The following is an 18,905-nucleotide window of genomic DNA, read 5'->3' as shown; positions in this document are numbered from 1 at the left end:
AGCATACTGCTAATTGTTTTGTTTAATAGTCCACGCAATATTTTAGAAAGCTGTCAAATGCCGAATTCGCATCCCGTGATCAGATAGCAAACCCATTTCAAATGCCTTCTTAGGTCTTTTTAATTAGACCAAGATGCACTTCATTCCCATTCATTGACATCAAAGGTAAATAACTGATAAACCAGATGGAGCCCTTCTCTTTGCGGAACCCACGAAGTGCGCCCGCGCTGCCTGCCATATTGTCACTCTCCTCCACTACTGGCCCATTTTTCCAACAAGGTCTGCAGAAAACTGGATGGGCCAACTCTGCAGTCCATCTGCATCTCTAAATGACCAAAATTAAACGATACTCATCACAGATGCTTCGATTTGCTCCGTGATGCTGTGGGTGAATTGCATCCAAATGGGAAAGAATGAAACGATCTCCACGCAGAATACGGATCGGGCTCCCCGCGCCCTCCCCTAGGTCTCAGACGCATGTTCAGGGGATTGCAATCTCACTCCTGAAATAATTCCTTTCTGTAGGAGGAAGCTATCTTTTCCCTCCGCCCGCCAAGGTAAAAGGCTGCTAAACTAGCTCCTCTTGGACAGAGAATTTTATTTTTTTTAAGCAGCTCAGTTGCTCTCTGCAAGAAGATGGCAGTTTTGAAAAAACCTATGTGTTCAAATGCCTTTTTCCTTTTCTTGTTTAATTTTTTTAAAGGGCAAAAGTGAGTCTCATTTTAATTAAGGCTAAGGACAATGTCGCTGGGCTAATTATGAGTTTGCTCACCCAAGACTCCCAAATATACGACACGACTCACTCAGAAGGGAGGTTTACCCTTCCAAGAATTGCGAATTCAAAGGCCGGTCCCCTCCACTCCCAATCTATGATAAAAAAAAAAAAAAACTTGTTCAATGGGGTGCTTTTGATTCCTCCCGCCGGTGACCTTAATTAATAGCCTCTGTATTGGGTGGGGAGGAGTCCCTCTCGGTCTCCAGGGCGCCTTCAGTCAAGAAGGCAAGCGGAGTTTAATGTCAGACCAATCCCTCTAGCCTCCAGCTTCCCAGCACTGGAAACGCTGCTGCCACCACTATCGCCCGAGTGGAGCTGGCAGCCCCTTGCGACCGAAGCCCCGAGGGAAGGCTGGGGCGCCCCGCACACAGTGCAGACATCAGCTGCTGGCGACCTATGCGGACTGCGCGACCGCGCAGCAGCTCCCCTCCGAGCTCGCAGCACTCCTGGAGTGGCGCGGCGGCGTGCACTACATCAGCTCTTCTCAAACGTACAATTTATAGGGAGCTGAATTCTCCAACAGGGTGAGGTGAGAGGCAACGAAATGTGTCAAGCCCTCTCCGCCGCTCAGTCCCTGCTCCAGAGATCCCATCTGATTAACAAGCAACAGACAAGAGAGAACCGAACCGGGCCAGGGGCCCTACTGGGATGTGCAGGGATGGGAGAGTGCTGCATCTGCCCATAAGGAGGTATGGGGATTGATGGTCCGGGAGGGTAGCTGCTGTGGTTGTCAGCTTAAGTTAAGACTTACCCGCTAAAATCTGGATAAATAACCACCTTGAGGGCGCCTTCTCCTTCCCTTTTTTACTTTCACTACCCGGGAAGAAGAGAGGAAGACAGAAAGACAGACAAACCCAGAGTGAAGAGACAAAGGGAAAGGGAGGGAGAGGGGAGGAGAGGAGACGGGGGGTGGGGAGAGAGAGAGAGAGAGAGAGAGAGAGAGAGAGAGAGAGAGAGAGAGAGAGAGAGAATATGAACATGAATATTATAGTCAAGGTATGAAGATATGTGAGGGAGATAAACACGGCGAGAATCAATTCCTCTTCATCTTTCCTGCAATCTACAAACATGAGATGCGCACAGTTCCTAGGAAGGTTCAGGGGCAGTGCTAGCACACATCCTCCCCGCTCTACCTTGCCTTCTTGCACATGCCTGGCCTGCCAACCTAGCCTCTCCAGTCTCCTGCCTGGGCTGTGTGCACCGGGGTACCAGTTGGTCCCGCCAGTGTGTAAGTTTCTGGCTGGCCCTGCCCCACCCCGCCCCCCGCGCCTTGGCCCCGCCCCAATTCCAGGGCCCGCTGGGCGCCGCTGTGATTGGCTAGAGGCTGGCGTAGCCCATCTCAGCAGCTCCTGCTCTCTCTTTCTCTCTCCAGACTCTACCGTCAGTAGTTTGCGGCAACCGGAGGAGCAGCAGCAGCAGTAGTGGCAGCGGCGGGCGCATAGAGGAGACGGACGAATAGGCGCAGAAGGCAGCACAGCTCCCGCGCACCATGCTGGGCTTGCCCGGGGAGCACTGGCAGCCACGTCCCTAGCCCAGAGCCGGCCTTTCGTTCGTCGCTCTCCGCGGCATTCCGGCTGAGCGGATTCATTGCAGATCGGAAACCTCCCACCCCTGCTTGCTCGCACTCCACACCGCACACTCTCTCTTCCTCTCGATCACACATTCATACACCACCCGAGGCAGAAAGAGAGCGAGACAGACCTCCCGAGTGTGAGAGTGCCCGGGAAGGAGGGAGCCCAACGCAGCGCGGCCAGCGCCTCTCTGGGAAGATGGAATCAAGATGCTCCCACAAGTAAACTTTGACGTCGACATAACCGTTGATCGTGGCAGCTGATGAAGCGGTCCCCAGCAACATGCGACTGAGCTAGGAGGGCTTCCTCTCTGGCGGCGACGGCGGCATTCCTCGGAGCTACACCCCAGCCCAGACACAGGGAGGAGGAGAAGCCCCTGTACCCGCGGCGGCGGCCCAGCCTCTCCTGGCCGGTACTGTTGTCGCTTCCCCTCTCCTCCTCCCCATTCCCCACCCCCACCACTCCGGACATTGGGAAAACCGGGACTTCTATTTTCTTGGACAAATTGTCATTGCCCGGTTTTCACAAACTTGATTTGGAGGTTCGAGCTGCGTTTGGTAACTTTGAATTTTGAGACGCGAACGCCCGCAGTCCAACTGCTCTGTGGTGGGTACTAAACGCCCACCTCAGACCCTGGACAGCCGCGCCCCCCAAGCCTTCCAAAGCTAACCTTAGCACGAGGGAGTACGCTCCTGTTTCGGCTGCCTCTTTCCCCTCCCCCTTCCCCTGCCAGCCCCGAGACTGCCACCCGTCTCAGTCAGATATCCCAGAGCTTGCAGCGCTTGACAGCAACTCAAACTCCCGCCTGCGACCCTTCTTTCTTCCAAACAGGCCTCAAAAAAGGACACTGTGCCCACCCCACCCCCCAGACCCTGGAGGGCGCGTTCCAGGCGGGTCCTCTCTCTGCAGTGAGCCAGGAGCGTTGGGGGGAGGTCCTTGCGCATGCCAGGTGCACAGACAACGCGCTCGCCAGCCCCAGTGCCGGTACGCTGCGGCGAGCCCGGTAGTGACTGAGAGGCTGCGCCCCCGCGGTGCTCCTAGCCTTCGCCCCAAGTGCGGTCCGGACTCAGCTGCACGTAAAACCCGCAGCTCAGACGCCGCTGGACCCGCAGCCCTGCGGCGCTGCGGCCAGTCGCGCCCGGCTAACTTTGAAGGGGAAAATCTGAGTAGCCGGGCTGGAGGGAGGGGGCTCGGGGCCGCGCGCTGCTCCCTCGGTCCCCTGGAGCCCCCAGGTCCACTTCGAGCCCCTGCAGAGTCTGTCCCAACTTCAGCATTGGAGCCAGCGCGGGTGTCTCCCCCGCGCCTCCGGGCCGCCCTGGGTGGGACTCCTCCCGTGGCCTCCCGGGCCCCGGGGCGTGCGCAACAGGCGGCCCGAGTTAGCGGGAAGCTGGAGCGCCGGCGGCGTAGGCTTCGGAGGGGTGTGGAGAGGCGAGGCCAAGCAGAGCCCCGCGCAGCCATGGAGTCGCTCCTGCTGCCGGTGCTGCTGTTTTTGGCCGTACTGTGGACGCAGGCGGCCGCCCTCATTAACCTCAAGTACTCTGTAGAAGAGGAGCAGCGCGCCGGGACGGTGATTGCCAACGTGGCCAAGGACGCACGCGAGGCGGGCTTCGCGCTGGACCCACGGCAAGCCTCTGCCTTCCGTGTGGTGTCTAACTCGGCTCCGCACCTAGTGGACATCAACCCCAGCTCGGGCCTGCTGGTCACCAAGCAGAAGATCGATCGCGACCTGCTGTGCCGCCAGAGCCCCAAGTGCATCATATCACTCGAGGTCATGTCCAGCTCAATGGAAATCTGCGTGATTAAGGTGGAAATCAAGGACTTGAACGACAACGCGCCCAGCTTCCCAGCGGCGCAGATCGAACTGGAGATCTCGGAGGCGGCAAGCCCCGGCACACGCATTCCGCTGGACAGTGCCTACGACCCGGACTCGGGCAGCTTTGGCGTGCAGACGTACGAGCTCACACCTAATGAGCTGTTTGGCCTGGAAATTAAGACCCGCGGCGATGGGTCACGCTTTGCCGAACTAGTGGTGGAGAAGAGCCTGGACCGCGAGACGCAGTCGCACTATAGCTTTCGCATCACTGCTCTCGATGGCGGTGAACCGCCGCATCTGGGCACTGTTGGCCTCAGCATCAAGGTGACCGACTCCAATGACAACAACCCAGTGTTTGGCGAGTCCACCTATTCGGTGAGTGTGCCAGAGAACTCACCTCCAAACACGCCCGTCATCCGCCTCAACGCTAGCGACCCAGACGAGGGCACCAATGGCCAGGTGGTCTACTCCTTCTATGGCTATGTTAATGACCGCACACGTGAGCTTTTCCAAATTGACCCTCACAGTGGCCTGGTCACAGTCACCGGCGCCCTAGACTACGAAGAGGGCCACGTGTACGAACTGGACGTTCAGGCCAAAGACCTGGGGCCCAACTCCATTCCAGCACATTGCAAGGTCACTGTCAGCGTTGTGGACACCAATGACAACCCACCGGTCATCAACCTGCTGTCGGTCAACAGCGAGCTGGTGGAGGTGAGCGAGAGCGCCCCCCCGGGCTACGTGATTGCTCTGGTTCGGGTGTCTGATCGCGATTCCGGCCTCAATGGGCGCGTGCAGTGCCGTTTGCTTGGCAACGTGCCCTTTCGGCTGCAGGAATATGAGAGCTTCTCCACTATCCTGGTAGACGGGCGGCTGGACCGGGAGCAGCACGACCAGTATAACCTCACGATCCAGGCGCGCGATGGCGGCGTGCCCATGCTTCAGAGTGCCAAGTCCTTCACTGTGCGCATCACCGACGAGAACGACAACCACCCACACTTCTCCAAGCCCTACTATCAGGTCATTGTGCAGGAGAACAACACGCCCGGCGCCTATCTGCTCTCTGTGTCTGCCAGAGACCCCGACCTGGGCCTCAATGGCAGTGTCTCCTACCAGATAGTGCCGTCACAGGTGCGGGACATGCCTGTCTTCACCTATGTCTCAATCAACCCCAACTCGGGTGACATCTATGCGCTGCGATCCTTCAACCACGAGCAGACCAAGGCATTCGAATTCAAAGTGCTGGCCAAGGATGGCGGGCTGCCCTCGCTGCAGAGTAATGCTACGGTTCGGGTAATCATCCTCGACGTCAACGACAATACTCCAGTCATCACGGCCCCACCACTGATCAACGGCACCGCCGAGGTCTACATCCCCCGCAACTCCGGCATAGGGTATCTGGTGACTGTAGTCAAAGCAGACGATTACGATGAAGGAGAAAACGGCCGGGTCACTTACGACATGACCGAGGGTGATCGAGGCTTTTTTGAAATAGATCAGGTCAATGGTGAAGTCAGAACCACTCGCACTTTCGGCGAGAACTCCAAGGCTTCCTATGAACTTATTGTGGTGGCCCACGATCACGGCAAGACGTCTCTGTCGGCCTCTGCGCTCGTCTTGATCTACCTCTCCCCTGCTCTCGACGCCCAAGAGTCAATGGGCTCGGTGAACTTGTCCCTGATTTTCATTATCGCCTTGGGCTCCATTGCTGGCATCCTCTTTGTCACTATGATCTTCGTGGCAATCAAGTGCAAGCGAGACAACAAAGAGATCCGGACCTACAACTGCAGGTAGAGCCAACTTTTCTTTTTTTTCCTTCTTTGTCTTGGATGAATAAGGTGTATCTATGTCTCCGTGTGAAAATCCCAATGCGTTTTTTTTTTTTCAAATTTAAATGCATGCATGCACCTACAATGCTTCTTTTTGGAGGGAGAAGTTTATGGCAGTCTAAAAGTTGATCAATTCTTTTGATCTGACAATTTGCTGGAAGACAATCATTTACTGTTTGAATGGATTCTGTCACATAATGATGATGAGCAGAAAAGCAATTATCATTTTAAAATTTGCATAGCTGCCTGCAAGAAGTTGTGACAGAAAAAAAATGAGAGAAGGAGAGAGAGGGAGGGAGGGAAGGGGAGGGAAAAGGAGGGTCGGAGGGAGGGAGAGGGGGAGGAGAGAGAGATTGAAAGAGAGAGAGAGATTGAGAGAGAGAGAGAGAGAGAGAGAAGGACTGAGTTTAAACAGAACCACCAAGTATCACTACTTGATTTCTGGGGCGCAGTGTTTTGGGGACAGATACTGAAAGGATAGGGAGTGCCCTGTCCTATTGTAGAGATAAAGTGTGAAGAGAGCCTGCGAGTGGGAGTCTAAGGTAGGAAACAATAGTTGGAGGGAAGAGAGAGCAGGACTAGGTGGGAAAGAAAGCAGGCGATTAGTGTTTTTTTTAGTGTGTTCTTTGATGATGTTGTGTCCAGTCCCCAAATATCTGGCTATGTAAAGTAAAATTCTACCAGTCATCTGTACATTTTCAAATATCTGGTCAGTTAGTGCGGTAGAGACCAAATATCCCAAAGAGGGACAGAACTTTGCATCCAGATGTTTCAGTAAAAATAGTCATCTCCTGGAGTTGATGGTGTTTCCATCTAATGTGAGACTGCTGTGGCGTTAAGATCTGCTCCCTACCAGTGGATGTCACTATGGACTATTGTGTTACAATTTCCTTTGAAGTGTATGCAGGATATGTGTGTGTGAGCGGGAGGGGGGAGGGCAGAGAGAGAGAGAGAGAGAGAGAGAGAGAGAGAGAGAGAGAATAGAAATATGGAATCTGGAATTACACGTACTGTTTCATAACAACAACAAAAAGATTTCCTCATAAGCATATTCGAGGGTCTTGCTGAAGCCCTTCCTCACAAATGGATAGAACAAAAGTCTAAGTATTTCTAGAATCCAATTTAGGATAATACATGTAATTTTTTCCAGCAGTGTCTCATTGAAACGGTTGAAAAAAAGTTGCTTCTCTATTTCGCTGAAAATGAATGATGCTGCTGTTTCCAACCAAGGTGTGTGTGTGTGTGTGTGTGTGTGTGTGTGTGCGCGCGCGCGCGTGTGTGTGTGTTTTCAACATACCTACATGTCTAGTGTGTCTTTTGTGCCATCTGTGCTTGCATGTTAATCAAAATATGTTCCTGTAGATCCGATTTGTATTTGACATCTGAAATACACACTTCTGTGAATCAGAGTCCCCTGAATATGTAACAGCCATGCAATTATTGTTTCCCTTTTACTATTCTCTGCATTACACAAGTTAGTAGACAAATGCTAACCACACATGAATATCAATCAGGTGCCATAAAAGAGCAGCTGCAATGCCTCATAAATGCTTTAATCCTGTTACTAGTGAAATGGCCATGACTTTTCCTTCCTTCAGCTCCAAGTCATTTCAGATGAGAGAAATGGAAATTAATATTACTCTTACCTTTGAAACCTGCAACCGCCAGTGGCTATTTTTTATAAGAGAATAAGGCAGGATCTATAAAATTTTATTTATATGGAGATAATGGTAGAGAGGACTCTTTTTAAGTCATTTCCTCAGCATAAAGTAAATGCATAAGACCCTTTTCTTCATGAAGAAGAAATCAACCTGAAATAAAGAGATTGAAGCCTTTGCCACCTCTTGGTGATGTATGACTAGAAGTGAGAGATTTTTTTTCTAGAGCTTGCCAGAAAGATCATTAAACAGGGAGGAAAGAATTTAAATTGAAGAAAAAAATCTCAGTGCTCTCCAGCTTCACTTACACGTGTATTTTGTAAAGAACTCTGTTCCTCGTGGTGATTTGGGATTAACTAAGTACAGTTTAATTAAATAATTGGTCAATGCAGACAAGGCTGCACAATGAATGCCTCAGCTGAATAATTAGACAGGACATTGCCAATCTCACCCATCATGGGTAAACAAAATGATTAGGACTTCCCATTGATTCTGTAAACAGATTAGAAAAGAAAATCAACCCCTGTCTTGGGGTCTTTGGAATTTCATCTTCTCCGGTGCCTTAGCATCAGCTTGCCATCACTGCAAATCTCGGCTTGAGTACAGAGCCAAAGGGGAGGAGAATGTAATTGCTCAGTTCTTGGAAGATCCTGGGAACAGAGCAAGAATTTGCTTCTGGAGATATGCAATTTCCCAGTCTGCTCAGACTTTTGAGAAACTTAAAGTTCAAGAGCCTGTCTTTCCATGTACTAGGCAGAGGTTTCTTGTTCTCAGCCTCTGCAGAGTCTCTTCCACAAATGCACTCATTTATGAGACTTGCTAGATAATCTGCAATCGCTGCTTGAATTAGGCTCCCTTTTTGTTTCAGACAATTAGTTTTGTTGAGTGAGAATACAGGCACAGTCTTTCCCTTGTAAAGATCAACCTGTATTATTTATTAAGCCTATTGTTTTGCTGATTATTGCCCAGAAATTGAATTCCCAAACAATAGGCTGAATCATTTGTGTGCAAAATAATAAATGACTTTGAGAGTCTGGCTACATTTTAATGTATTTCTTTTGACAAGTCCCTTAATGCTTGATGTCTTTGGTGCACGTTGCTGGGTCTGTGTCAGTGTTAATTAAATTGAGCTCTTCATGTTACAGTTGCAGTACAGCTGCTTGTAGGTACACCTGAATTGGAGAAGAATGCTGAATGCACTAACCTTTAAATTCCTTTGCAGTAATTGTTTAACCATTGCTTGTCTCCTTGGCTGTTTTAAAAAAGGACAAAAGAGCAAGTGTCTGCATTACATCTCGGTTTATCCCATTAGTAATTAGCAAGACAAAAAAGCTGAGGAGAAAGTGAGCCTAAGGGGAAAGATGTAAAGAGGCATTTTCCCTCATTCACCTGGGTTTTGCTTTGAGATTTCTCTAGAAGAGGAGGGGGTGGGGTAGAGAATAGAAGGGAGGAAAACTAGGGGAGGGGGAAGGAGAGTGTGGAGGAGAGGAGGTGAGGATGTGTCAAAGGACAGGGTCTGGTCTCCTACCCCAGTCCAAAACTTATTAGGTCAATCATAGAGGAATCTGATTGAGGGTGTTTCCCACCTGGCAAATGCCTGGAGGAACTGGAAAGGGGGTTATTATTTATTTTCTTCTATCTCCTCTTCTATTTAATTAGAAATTGCTTCATCCAGGAGTTCCTTTAGGTTCCAGGGAAGCTACAGATTTGAGCATTTTCATGCTTTCTCTCTCACAGGCTCAACTTTCCCCGTCACCCCACCTTTGATAAATGGTCACTCATAATAAGAAATTCCAAATCCAATGCACATAAACTTTTTTGGAGGGGTGAGTGGGTGGTTACTATGTTTAATTTAAAATTTTATGACCCTCGGCTTCTTTTCACATGTAGAAAACACAGGGGAAAACCTGATGATGTAATGCTCCCAAATGAAAAACTGGAGTAGAGATAGAATGCAACCCTCTAGGGTGCTTAATGTTTATTAATCAATGCATGGTTTGATGGTTTGGGAGGGCGTTAGCGATACATGCTGCCTTTTCTGTCACATAGAATCGCTGAGTACTCCTATGGGCATCAAAAGAAATCCAGCAAGAAGAAAAAAATCAGTAAGAATGACATCCGCCTGGTACCTCGGGATGTGGAGGAGACAGACAAGATGAACGTTGTCAGCTGCTCCTCCCTGACCTCGTCCCTCAACTATTTCGACTACCACCAGCAGACGCTGCCCCTGGGTTGCCGCCGCTCTGAGAGCACTTTCCTGAACGTGGAGAACCAGAATACCCGCAATACAAGTGCCAACCACATCTACCATCACTCTTTCAACAGCCAAGGCCCCCAGCAGCCAGACCTGATCATCAATGGTGTGCCTCTGCCTGAGGTGAGTGCAGCTAAGTGGCTGTGTGAGGTCCTCCCAGACTTCTTTCCTATGCTACTCCCTGGACCCTATAGGTCTCTGAACTGGCACATTTCCTGGCAGGGGAGGGGAGAATTTCTCTGCCTAAGCTTATTTCAGTAATCAAGGTTTTCTACCAGTGCTTCTTGAGTCAAATTGTAATCCAACATACTGAGCCTTTGTAGGGGTGGATGTTGGAAGTGAGAGCTCAAGGGGTCTGAACCTTTGAAATCCCTGTGTGGTATTTTGGCATAATATGAATTTGCTGTACTTGCTGAAAATATGACATGCTTGCCAGCCAGTGATAGCCATATTCCAGTTAAAGTGGCAAAGAGTCAACAAGTGGTTTTAAATAGGGTAAACCCTAGAATGCTCAGGGGCCAATTTCCCAGTGTGAGAGTGATTCAGCCTCCTAAAGCCCCATTTTGCATTTTCTTTGGTCATATGTATGTTTTGCTGAGAATATGGATGTGTTGATTTAAAAAAAGACAAACAAAATTTTAAAAGCCACTTGTCATTTTTTGGAAGTTCTTATGGTGACGTTTGACAAATGAGGAACTTGAAACTATCGGTAATGATGAACATTTCAGGAATTAAGCATATATTTAAGTTAGCTCTGTTTCCCTTTACCAGGAATGAATGTTTTCGCATGGAAGCGTTTTTTTTTTTTTTTAGAAATACTCTGTAGTCTGATGTTTGCTGGCTATTGAAATATCTCAGGGTAGCTGGGTGATAATGTGGTGATGGTGGCTGGGTAGAAGGCTATACATAGCAGTTCTTAAGTTGATTTTATTTTCCATGAATTGCTTAAGTCCCTCTTTGGTTGAAAATTTGATGCTCTGGGAGGTGTATTACCTTCTTCCAAGCCACTAATAAAAAGAATACTGTATACTTGGAGAGCACTTCCACATTTTTTGAAGCACTTTCACAACTATTGTCTCTTTTGACCCTTGAAATCAGTTACTTTGATAGATTGCCCTTCAGTAGATGATGAAATGGAGGCCCAGAGATGCTAAGGGACTTGTTCAGACTCACAGAGCAGGATATTGAGAGAAAGGGTGGGGGGAGGGGGGGAGAGAGAGAGAGGACTAGCTTGCAGGGTTCTATAACTCTCTGGCAAGTGCTGTTTCAGTGACACATTCCTGACTTAGAAATAATTCGGCCTGACATACCTGGGCTATGATGCATATAAAATAGCCTCATAGTATTTGTATCAATTTCAGAGGGCAAAGGGTTTTACGACCACTTACATTGATTGCTTCTCCTAGGACTTGAAAAATAATTATCCCCAGAATTAACAGGACCAAACAGCAGTGCTTTTGATAAGAAACTGATGATATTCTGCCAGCAAGAAAAACACTAGTATTTTCAATCTATAAATCTATAAATAAGGATTTACTAAAAATCCAGAATTATTTTAGGTAGGCTCAGTTATAATCATGAATTTCAGTGACTAGACCATGGACTTATTAGAAGACTACTTGTGGACCGCCAAGAATTCAGCAATGGAGAGGGAGAGATAGTGCTATGTAGTGGAATCAGATAGACCATGGTTTTGAATCTGGGGTATACCTCTTGCTATGGAATCCCTCTAGATCTGTTTCCTCATCTACGAAGTTGGCACATCCTACCATACAAGGTTGGTCCAAGGAATAATATGACATTGAGTAATGTAAAGGGCCTGACACATAGATGCCCTGTGAATTGGACGATAATTGGAAAATCACTGTTGTAATGGCCTGTACACCTGAGTGTGACTCCCTGGGCACTTATAACTAAAGAGGAATTTAGGCCTGTTCTATATAGATAAGACCTACAAAGTAGTGTGGTTAGAGTATTCATATCGGTTATTTAAACAATGGAGGTAAAATATGCCAGCATGGCGGGTTAATGTGCTGACTGTTGTTGCTTGTGGAGATAGACAAAATGATTGAATCCTAAGGGCTTGGTGATTGTTTATGCAAGCAATTCAAGGCACTAGAGAAATGTGAACCTTGGTTCCTATGAGGTACTTGGAGAAGGCAGGAGACATATGGCTATGTCTACACAGTTTACCTAAGATCTTGGTGTTCTTTCTGAGATTCTCCTACTGGCAGAATAAAACAAAATATTGTTTCAGTTATTTAGAGAAACCATTGAAAGTCTGAATTCTGATCCTATCCCTGACTACAAAGCCAGATGCTCTCTTTATTTAACAAAATCACACAGATCTAGTGTCTAGGGCTGGTCAGGGCCAAGACAATTTGTACTAAACACAGTGAGGTTAAGTATGTATTTTTAATACACAGTCCTGGAGAGTTCAATTGACAAATCCAGTTGGAAAGGGGAGAGACCCCCTCACAGCCATACATGAATCAGGCCATTTAACTTATATATGTCGCAAAGTCCTGCATGGGAAAAATAACACTTCTCCTTTCATTCCTTTACTAGGGGCCCCTCAATGTGGATTAGGTAGGCTACTCGAGGTATAGCGAACTCTATAGAAGAGCAGAAATGATTGATTCATACATTCAACTAATATTTGTTGAGTGTCTACTCTTTGCAAGGTTCTGCTCTAGGCTCTAGTGTTAGAGAAATAAAAAAGGTGGCCACTGATCTCAAGGAATGCACATTCTAATGGAGGAAACAAGCAAACAAATAGGTGATTTGCAGTATAGAGTGATAAATGCTACTATTATTGGGTACAATGAGATATTCACCATTCCTAGGATAATAATATACTGATATATTTCCTACCTTTTCTTTATATTTTCCTCATTAATTAATTAATCCAGGAAACCAACATTTATTAAGTAATTATAGTGCGCAGTGATAAGTACTACAATGTGATTAGTATATAAGATTCTATGGAAATTTCTGTATTAAATCTTAGGGGGAGGAGGGAAAATTAAAAAAAATAAAATGTTAAAACATGTATATATAGTTTGAAAAAATAATAAATAAACTGGCATTAAAAATAAATCTTATGTTACACTTTTCTTCATATTATTTCATTAAACCATTTTTTGTTTATTAATTCAATTCAGTAGCATTTATTGCATACTTCAAATGTGCCAACACTGTACTACCTGCCGAAGATACAAAAATAAAACTTTATTCTTGACCTCAGGGAGTTTACAGGGAGACAGACAAGTAAACAGATTATTTCAACAGGTTATTTCAATTTAGCATAACACCTCTTTCCTGAATGTATGTTACATTTTATTCTCCAGATTGAGACCAAAGGTCATACTACCCATTAGGTTCTTCTACTGGGCTACCTTGTGACAAACACACTCCCTTCATTAGCTGCAGAAAATCAGTTGCGGGGCTTACTGGCAGTGGCATTAAAGAGGAGTGAAACTGCTTCCCTCACAGCACTCCATCACACTTTGAAGTTTATCACCATGGCATCAGATCAAATCAGTAGGCATTGTTTGAGTATCCACTGTGTACTCAGCTGTGTGGCAGGTACCATGGAGAGCCCAAATAAATATATGATATAGCTTCTGCCCTCAGGAGTTCACAGTTTAGTTGGAGAGCTAAGATCACCTGCAAGATTTCCCTGCAAGCAATGCAAGAGTTTCTAATCAGGTATTACTACTTTTAGGCTCCTGAGCACTCCCCTTCCCCTCCTTCCATGGCAGTGCTGCCATCATTTATGCATGGATTCACTGTTGAGCTCTCAAGTTTTGGTGCTCATTTGAGGGTAACTTTTGCATTAGTGTGCAAACCTAGCCATGTCTGAATATTGTTGGTTCTAGAAACCAAAGGGAACATGACTTTAAATGCAGTTAGGTAGCTAAGGTAAAGGGAATGGAGCATTGGTCTGGAGAATAAGAACCCAGCTTTTGGTATTACAGAGATCATCTTGCCTTGATTGTATATCATTATGTACTAGTCTTCTGATGTTGGTCAGGAAATCAGCCATGTTGAATTTTTTTTTGGTTTTGTACACAAATTTGAGGGGTAAAAGTGGAGGAGGACTTTGCTGTTTGCAAAAAAGTTTTGTAGAAGTAGTGATGTCAGGTATCTCTTAAATATTTTATATTGAAAGGTGAGATTTGCATTCTTTGGCATTGTGGTTTATTTAGTCCATAGATTTAGTGTATGTGTAAGTGAATGTGTGGGTGAGTGTGGGTGTGGGTGTGTAGGCATGGAGATTGAATAGAGGGAAAAGGAGGCTGAAAAACAAACAGAATGAAGAAGAGAGAACGTTAGTAGGTTTGTCAGTTTGCTAAGATTTTTCTAAAAATATTTCCATTTTTTTAGAGGGTCCTTAGTATGACAAATAATTTTTTTCTCTCAATCTATAGAATGAAAACATGCCTACTGGGCACCCCTGCATGCCAGAAAGTGTAACTTCTTTGTACATAAGCATTTCTTCATTACTCCCTTTTTCATCCAGGCCATGGTCCTTGCCAGAGGAAGAAATTGCCACTCATTTCTTCTACTTGTAATGGAGACTTGGGTGGGATATTTTTCTGACCAAACATATAGCCTCTTTGATGAGGCAATTTTTAAATTTTAGTTTTCTAGTGTTAAATACTCCAAAGTTGATAATTCTAAGAATCTATTAGTGGACTAGAGCCTCCAGAATTCTAATCTTAGGTACAAAAGGATTTAGATTTTTGTTTCAAATTCAATCTTGAGTTCGCTATTTTTCTACCTTTCACTAGCAAACTGTAGCTTCTTTGTCATGATACTTCCTAAGGGTGTGTGTGTGCTCTGCTATGGTCACTCACCAAGCAGTTTCATAAGTAGCAGTGTAGTAGCGGTGGGCAGGAAGAACAAGGGTGTATGTGGAAGACCAAATTGAATGCTTCCAATTATCCTACGAAAAGTCTCAATGCATATTATCTAATGCAAATAATGAAACTAAAACACCAGTTAGGCTTTGAAGAAAATAAAAAGAAATAGCTTAGCATTCTTTGGTTCCTAAAACAGAATTTTAAAGTTAGAGAATTGCAGTGATTTAAATGAAACTCCAAGCTAAGAGAAACAACCACAAACCTTACTGTCAGATTAAAAAAATTATTAAAAAATTAATAGGTATGATGAGGCTGGCTTGAATAGCAAGAAAGTGATACAAAACACTACTTCCAATTAAAGCAGGCTAACAAACCCTTCATTGAGCATTTTTTATTTTACTTTTCTTGATATGACTGGGTCTTGGAACCATATAAGTCTTATCCCTAAGGGTCAAAAGTAACTCTCAGGCTGTGGAAGGAAACAATGTTAAACAGTGTAGCCTACACCTTTTAAGCACACTTAATCCAGTTTTCTCTTAGACTTTGAGTGGTGAGCCCACAATGGAGTATACAGATGTCATATTATAAAGTTATACACCTGAAATTTATAAAATGTTATTAACCAATGTTACCACAATACGTTTAATAAAAATATCAATGGCTCCAGTTCTACTGAGACGTTCTCTGGCTACCTCGCCTACATTGTATCTTATTGGCCCATTTCACATCTAGTCCAGGTGGTGTGTTTCCCAGCGGGGATCAGCTTGCAAGATGTGTTCCATAATAAACTGTTCCTCGGTCGTCTCCATGCAACTGCAGCAGAACTGAGTTAGTTTACATTAGTATTTGCTAATTTATTATTATCATTCCTTATTGGTAATTAACTGGTTACCTTAGAGATCATCTCTCTCCCCATACACCTTTGCTGAAGTTGAGCTCAGTCAGAGTGCTTGCTAATGATCCTGAGTGTTCTCTCCCTGGGGGACTGGAGGCAGGACATTTTCTATAGAGGGCTCTGAGGGTTTGGAATTCCTCTTATCAGAGGACCACTTGTTTTTGGTCCCAGTGCCTCCACATGGTTTTTGTCAGTCAGACTTATAAGGTGAGAGGAGCTGCAGAACTCTGCCTGCCCAACCTTGCCCTAGTCTTTGCTGTGGCTCTAGTATACCATGCTCAGAGGCTGAAGGTAGGGGATTAGGGCATTGCTTGCTAAGAATTTTTAGAGGACTAAAACATGATGATGTCACCTCCTGGCAAAGCTAGAGTCTTTCAGTTGTGGCACCACAGTGGATCTGAGGTGTCTGCTTGGAGTTTCAGATATTGACCCCTCTGCATGTGTATCTCAGCTTTCAGGATTTAGGGAAGGCCAAGCTTGGCTGGATTGAGTGTCTCAGATGTGGTTAAATGAAGCCATTTGTATAAGAGCCCTGGGTGTGAGAGGCAGGAGGCTGGCCCTGGAGCGGCCATTTTCTCCACTGAGAGGTTTGATTTCTTGATGTGCGACTGGCTGGCCTTTAATGTGAGCCTCATTTACTTTGAACAATTGAGAGGCTTGAAGTGAAAATCCCAGAGGATCAGTTGTTTGTAGAGGGAAGTTGCATTTCCTCTTTGGCTGTTGTATAGTTACAAGTGGTTTTTGTGTGGGCTGCAGGGTGAGGGTCATTCTGCTTCCAGTGTGTGTACCCAGGCTGCTAATACCTCCCTGTGTCTCCCCAGGGAATAGTGAAGAAAGTATTACAGCTATATGAAGAATAGCTCTGTCAGCTCCAGGAACTTGGGCTCCCATATGGAAATCTCATTTGTTATCATCAGCATTTTACTTGAAAATATTTGTTAGGACTACACAGTTGCACAGCACTCCTAGAAGAAGTGTCAAATGGGACCAGTATTTCCACTGTATAATCATGAAAATGGAGTTACAGAATAGGCTAATGACTCACCAAGGCATGCAACATTTGGAGCAAAACTGGACTCCATTTTGCTTGACAGCAGTTCCTTTGGTGCAGCTTCAAAGTGCTTTCTGTCACATGACAGAAACTCTGGGTTCCACAGGAGGATCTGTGGATGTACCTTCGAATAGTAGTTATGTTCTTGAAAAGCTGTGCAGCAAACATGTGTTTGTGTTATAAATTAGACTCCAAGTTAACCACAGTGATGGCATTCGATATTTATAGAAACCCTGTGGTGTATTCTTTAGTAAAAGAAAGAGCCCTTGTGTAATGGGAATAATCAACTCCTAACCGATTTCCTTTGTAAATAAGTCTGAATTTTCATATATCTTGTTTGCTTAAAGTGAGATTCCTCACTTGGCAAGATTTACCAAACCTTTTGTAGATGGGCTAATTCATTATTCCCTTGAATTCTCACTGTTTAGCCTAAATACATGGAGTCCACAGAAAACAAATACAGATTTCCCAATTTTAACAAATGTTAACATTTTATATTTGCTCCAGATTTTTAAAAAGATAAATAAAAGGCCACAGCTACCCTCCTCCCATCCTATTCATCTGTCTCCACTCTTTTTATATCTGTGGCTGGAAGAATGGAGTTCCATCAAGAATGTTTTTGATGCTTTTTGTCTTAGCCTGCTGGGTTTGCACCTGACAAAGATGGCTCCCACTTAGCTGCCCAGGTTCTGAAAGCTCTCAAGTCAAAAAGAGTTTCCTGAATTGAGTAGAGCCTGGGAATTCCTTTGGAATATAAAAGAGCTCTCTTAGACTTCCCTTTAATTTCAGCCTTTGGGGAGGGAGAAAATTACTTTTTAGAAAGGAAAAAAATGTGAGAGAGAGAGTTAGACAGATTGACAAGCATACAGGTGTTAGTGGCAGCTATCTTGACTTTTGAGCAGACCTTGTGAAACTAAAGCAAGCAATAAGCTTGGTGTGAAGCCTGCATTCTCCTTGAGCTATGTTCAAGCACTAGGGTTTCTTTATGTCAGATGCTTAGGCACTGCCTTAATGTGCATAGTCTTTGGATGCTCCATTAAGTCTCTGAGTGCAGGGTGGCCAGTTTTCAGTTTCTCCCACAGGGTCCCATCTGGCTGCTGTTCTGTTGCAAGCTACTCTCGCTCACTGCCACCAGCACTGGCCTTGGCTTTCTCTGATTTCTGGATTATTTTCACTCCTAAATCTGATTTCCAGAGCATGAAGGGCACCTCTTCTCGAATTGTGTAGTTTGTTCTTCTGGACAAAGATGGAATCCCTGTATAAGCTGGCAGGAAGATAAGGTCAATCCAAAGGCCAGACTCTCTCTGTATCGGAGTGCATGTGTGTATGTGTGTGTGAGAGAGGGAGAGAGAGAGAGAGAGAGAGAGAGAGAGAGAGAGAGAGAGAAGAGAAGAGGAGAGGAGACATCATCTGCTTCTGCTTCTCTCATCCACTTATTCTGTCTCTGTGGTGATGGAGTCTTTAAGTGCTGGTCTTATGAGCTTAGGCCCTTAGAACCCCTCTTCTCACCTTTAACACTCTGCTGGTTGCTTCCTTGAGAAAAAGCTTATAAATCTAGTCACAGCAGGGCGTGATCTCCAAAAATTTAAGGCCAGAGTACCCCAATTTGATATATCCCAGGAACAGAGTTCCCAGGTACTATTTTAAATTGAGAGCTCTGAGTAGGAAGCAGCCAAATAATCATTTCAATTTTTGGAAATTATTATCTGAGACTCCGTTTCTCTTTTTGTCTCTCTTGGGTGTAATTCTGTTTCAAGCCTTCCTCTTCCTCTTTAATTCACTTCACTTGAGAAAATCTGGTTTGGGCTGTCTAAGTGAGATGTATGTGTAGGGAGGCTAAATCAGACTTCATTTAGAGGGATGGGCTTAACCTTTAAGCAACATTTTTTTTTAACTAAAGATATCTGTAATCTAGCATTCATATGGGAAACTTGACATGCTTGAGGAAGGCAGGGCTCTGAAAATGCAGGGATGAACAGAGGCATCTGGCTTTTTGGAAGACTGATTTCTTCCTCTGTACTGCCGGGCACAGAGGCCATGGTGAGCACACAAGCACACTGCACTCAGAAGACTGGCATTGATTATGATCATGCTGTACTGGTCATTTCCTTAATTAGTTCATTTCCATTTTCTCAAGTATGGACTTTCGAGTGATAGAGTATGCTAATGGTAACATTTCTTCTTAAGAATT

The 18,905-nt window shown here is 45.5% G+C and overlaps 1 protein-coding gene across 2 annotated transcripts in view; it reads left to right on the top strand.

The window, feature by feature from the left end:
* Nucleotides 1–2,181: 2,181 nt before the first annotated feature.
* PCDH19 (protocadherin 19) overlaps nucleotides 2,182–18,905 on the top strand; it is a 112,221-nt gene continuing 95,497 nt past the window's right edge. The window contains exons 1-2 of one of the 2 annotated variants that reach the window (XM_016131514.2): nucleotides 2,182–5,949; nucleotides 9,696–10,023. In XM_016131514.2, coding sequence (XP_015987000.2) covers nucleotides 3,803–5,949; nucleotides 9,696–10,023 — 2,475 coding nt within the window. In that variant the 5' untranslated portion in view covers nucleotides 2,182–3,802. The remainder of the gene's footprint in view (nucleotides 5,950–9,695; nucleotides 10,024–18,905) is intronic. The other variant, XM_016131513.2, reaches the window with a different exon arrangement.

The sequence above is a fragment of the Rousettus aegyptiacus genome, unplaced genomic scaffold (assembly GCF_014176215.1).
Source record: "Rousettus aegyptiacus isolate mRouAeg1 unplaced genomic scaffold, mRouAeg1.p scaffold_m13_p_9, whole genome shotgun sequence".
Taxonomy (NCBI): Eukaryota; Metazoa; Chordata; class Mammalia; order Chiroptera; family Pteropodidae; genus Rousettus; species Rousettus aegyptiacus.
This window is presented reverse-complemented; position numbering and strand designations above follow the sequence as displayed.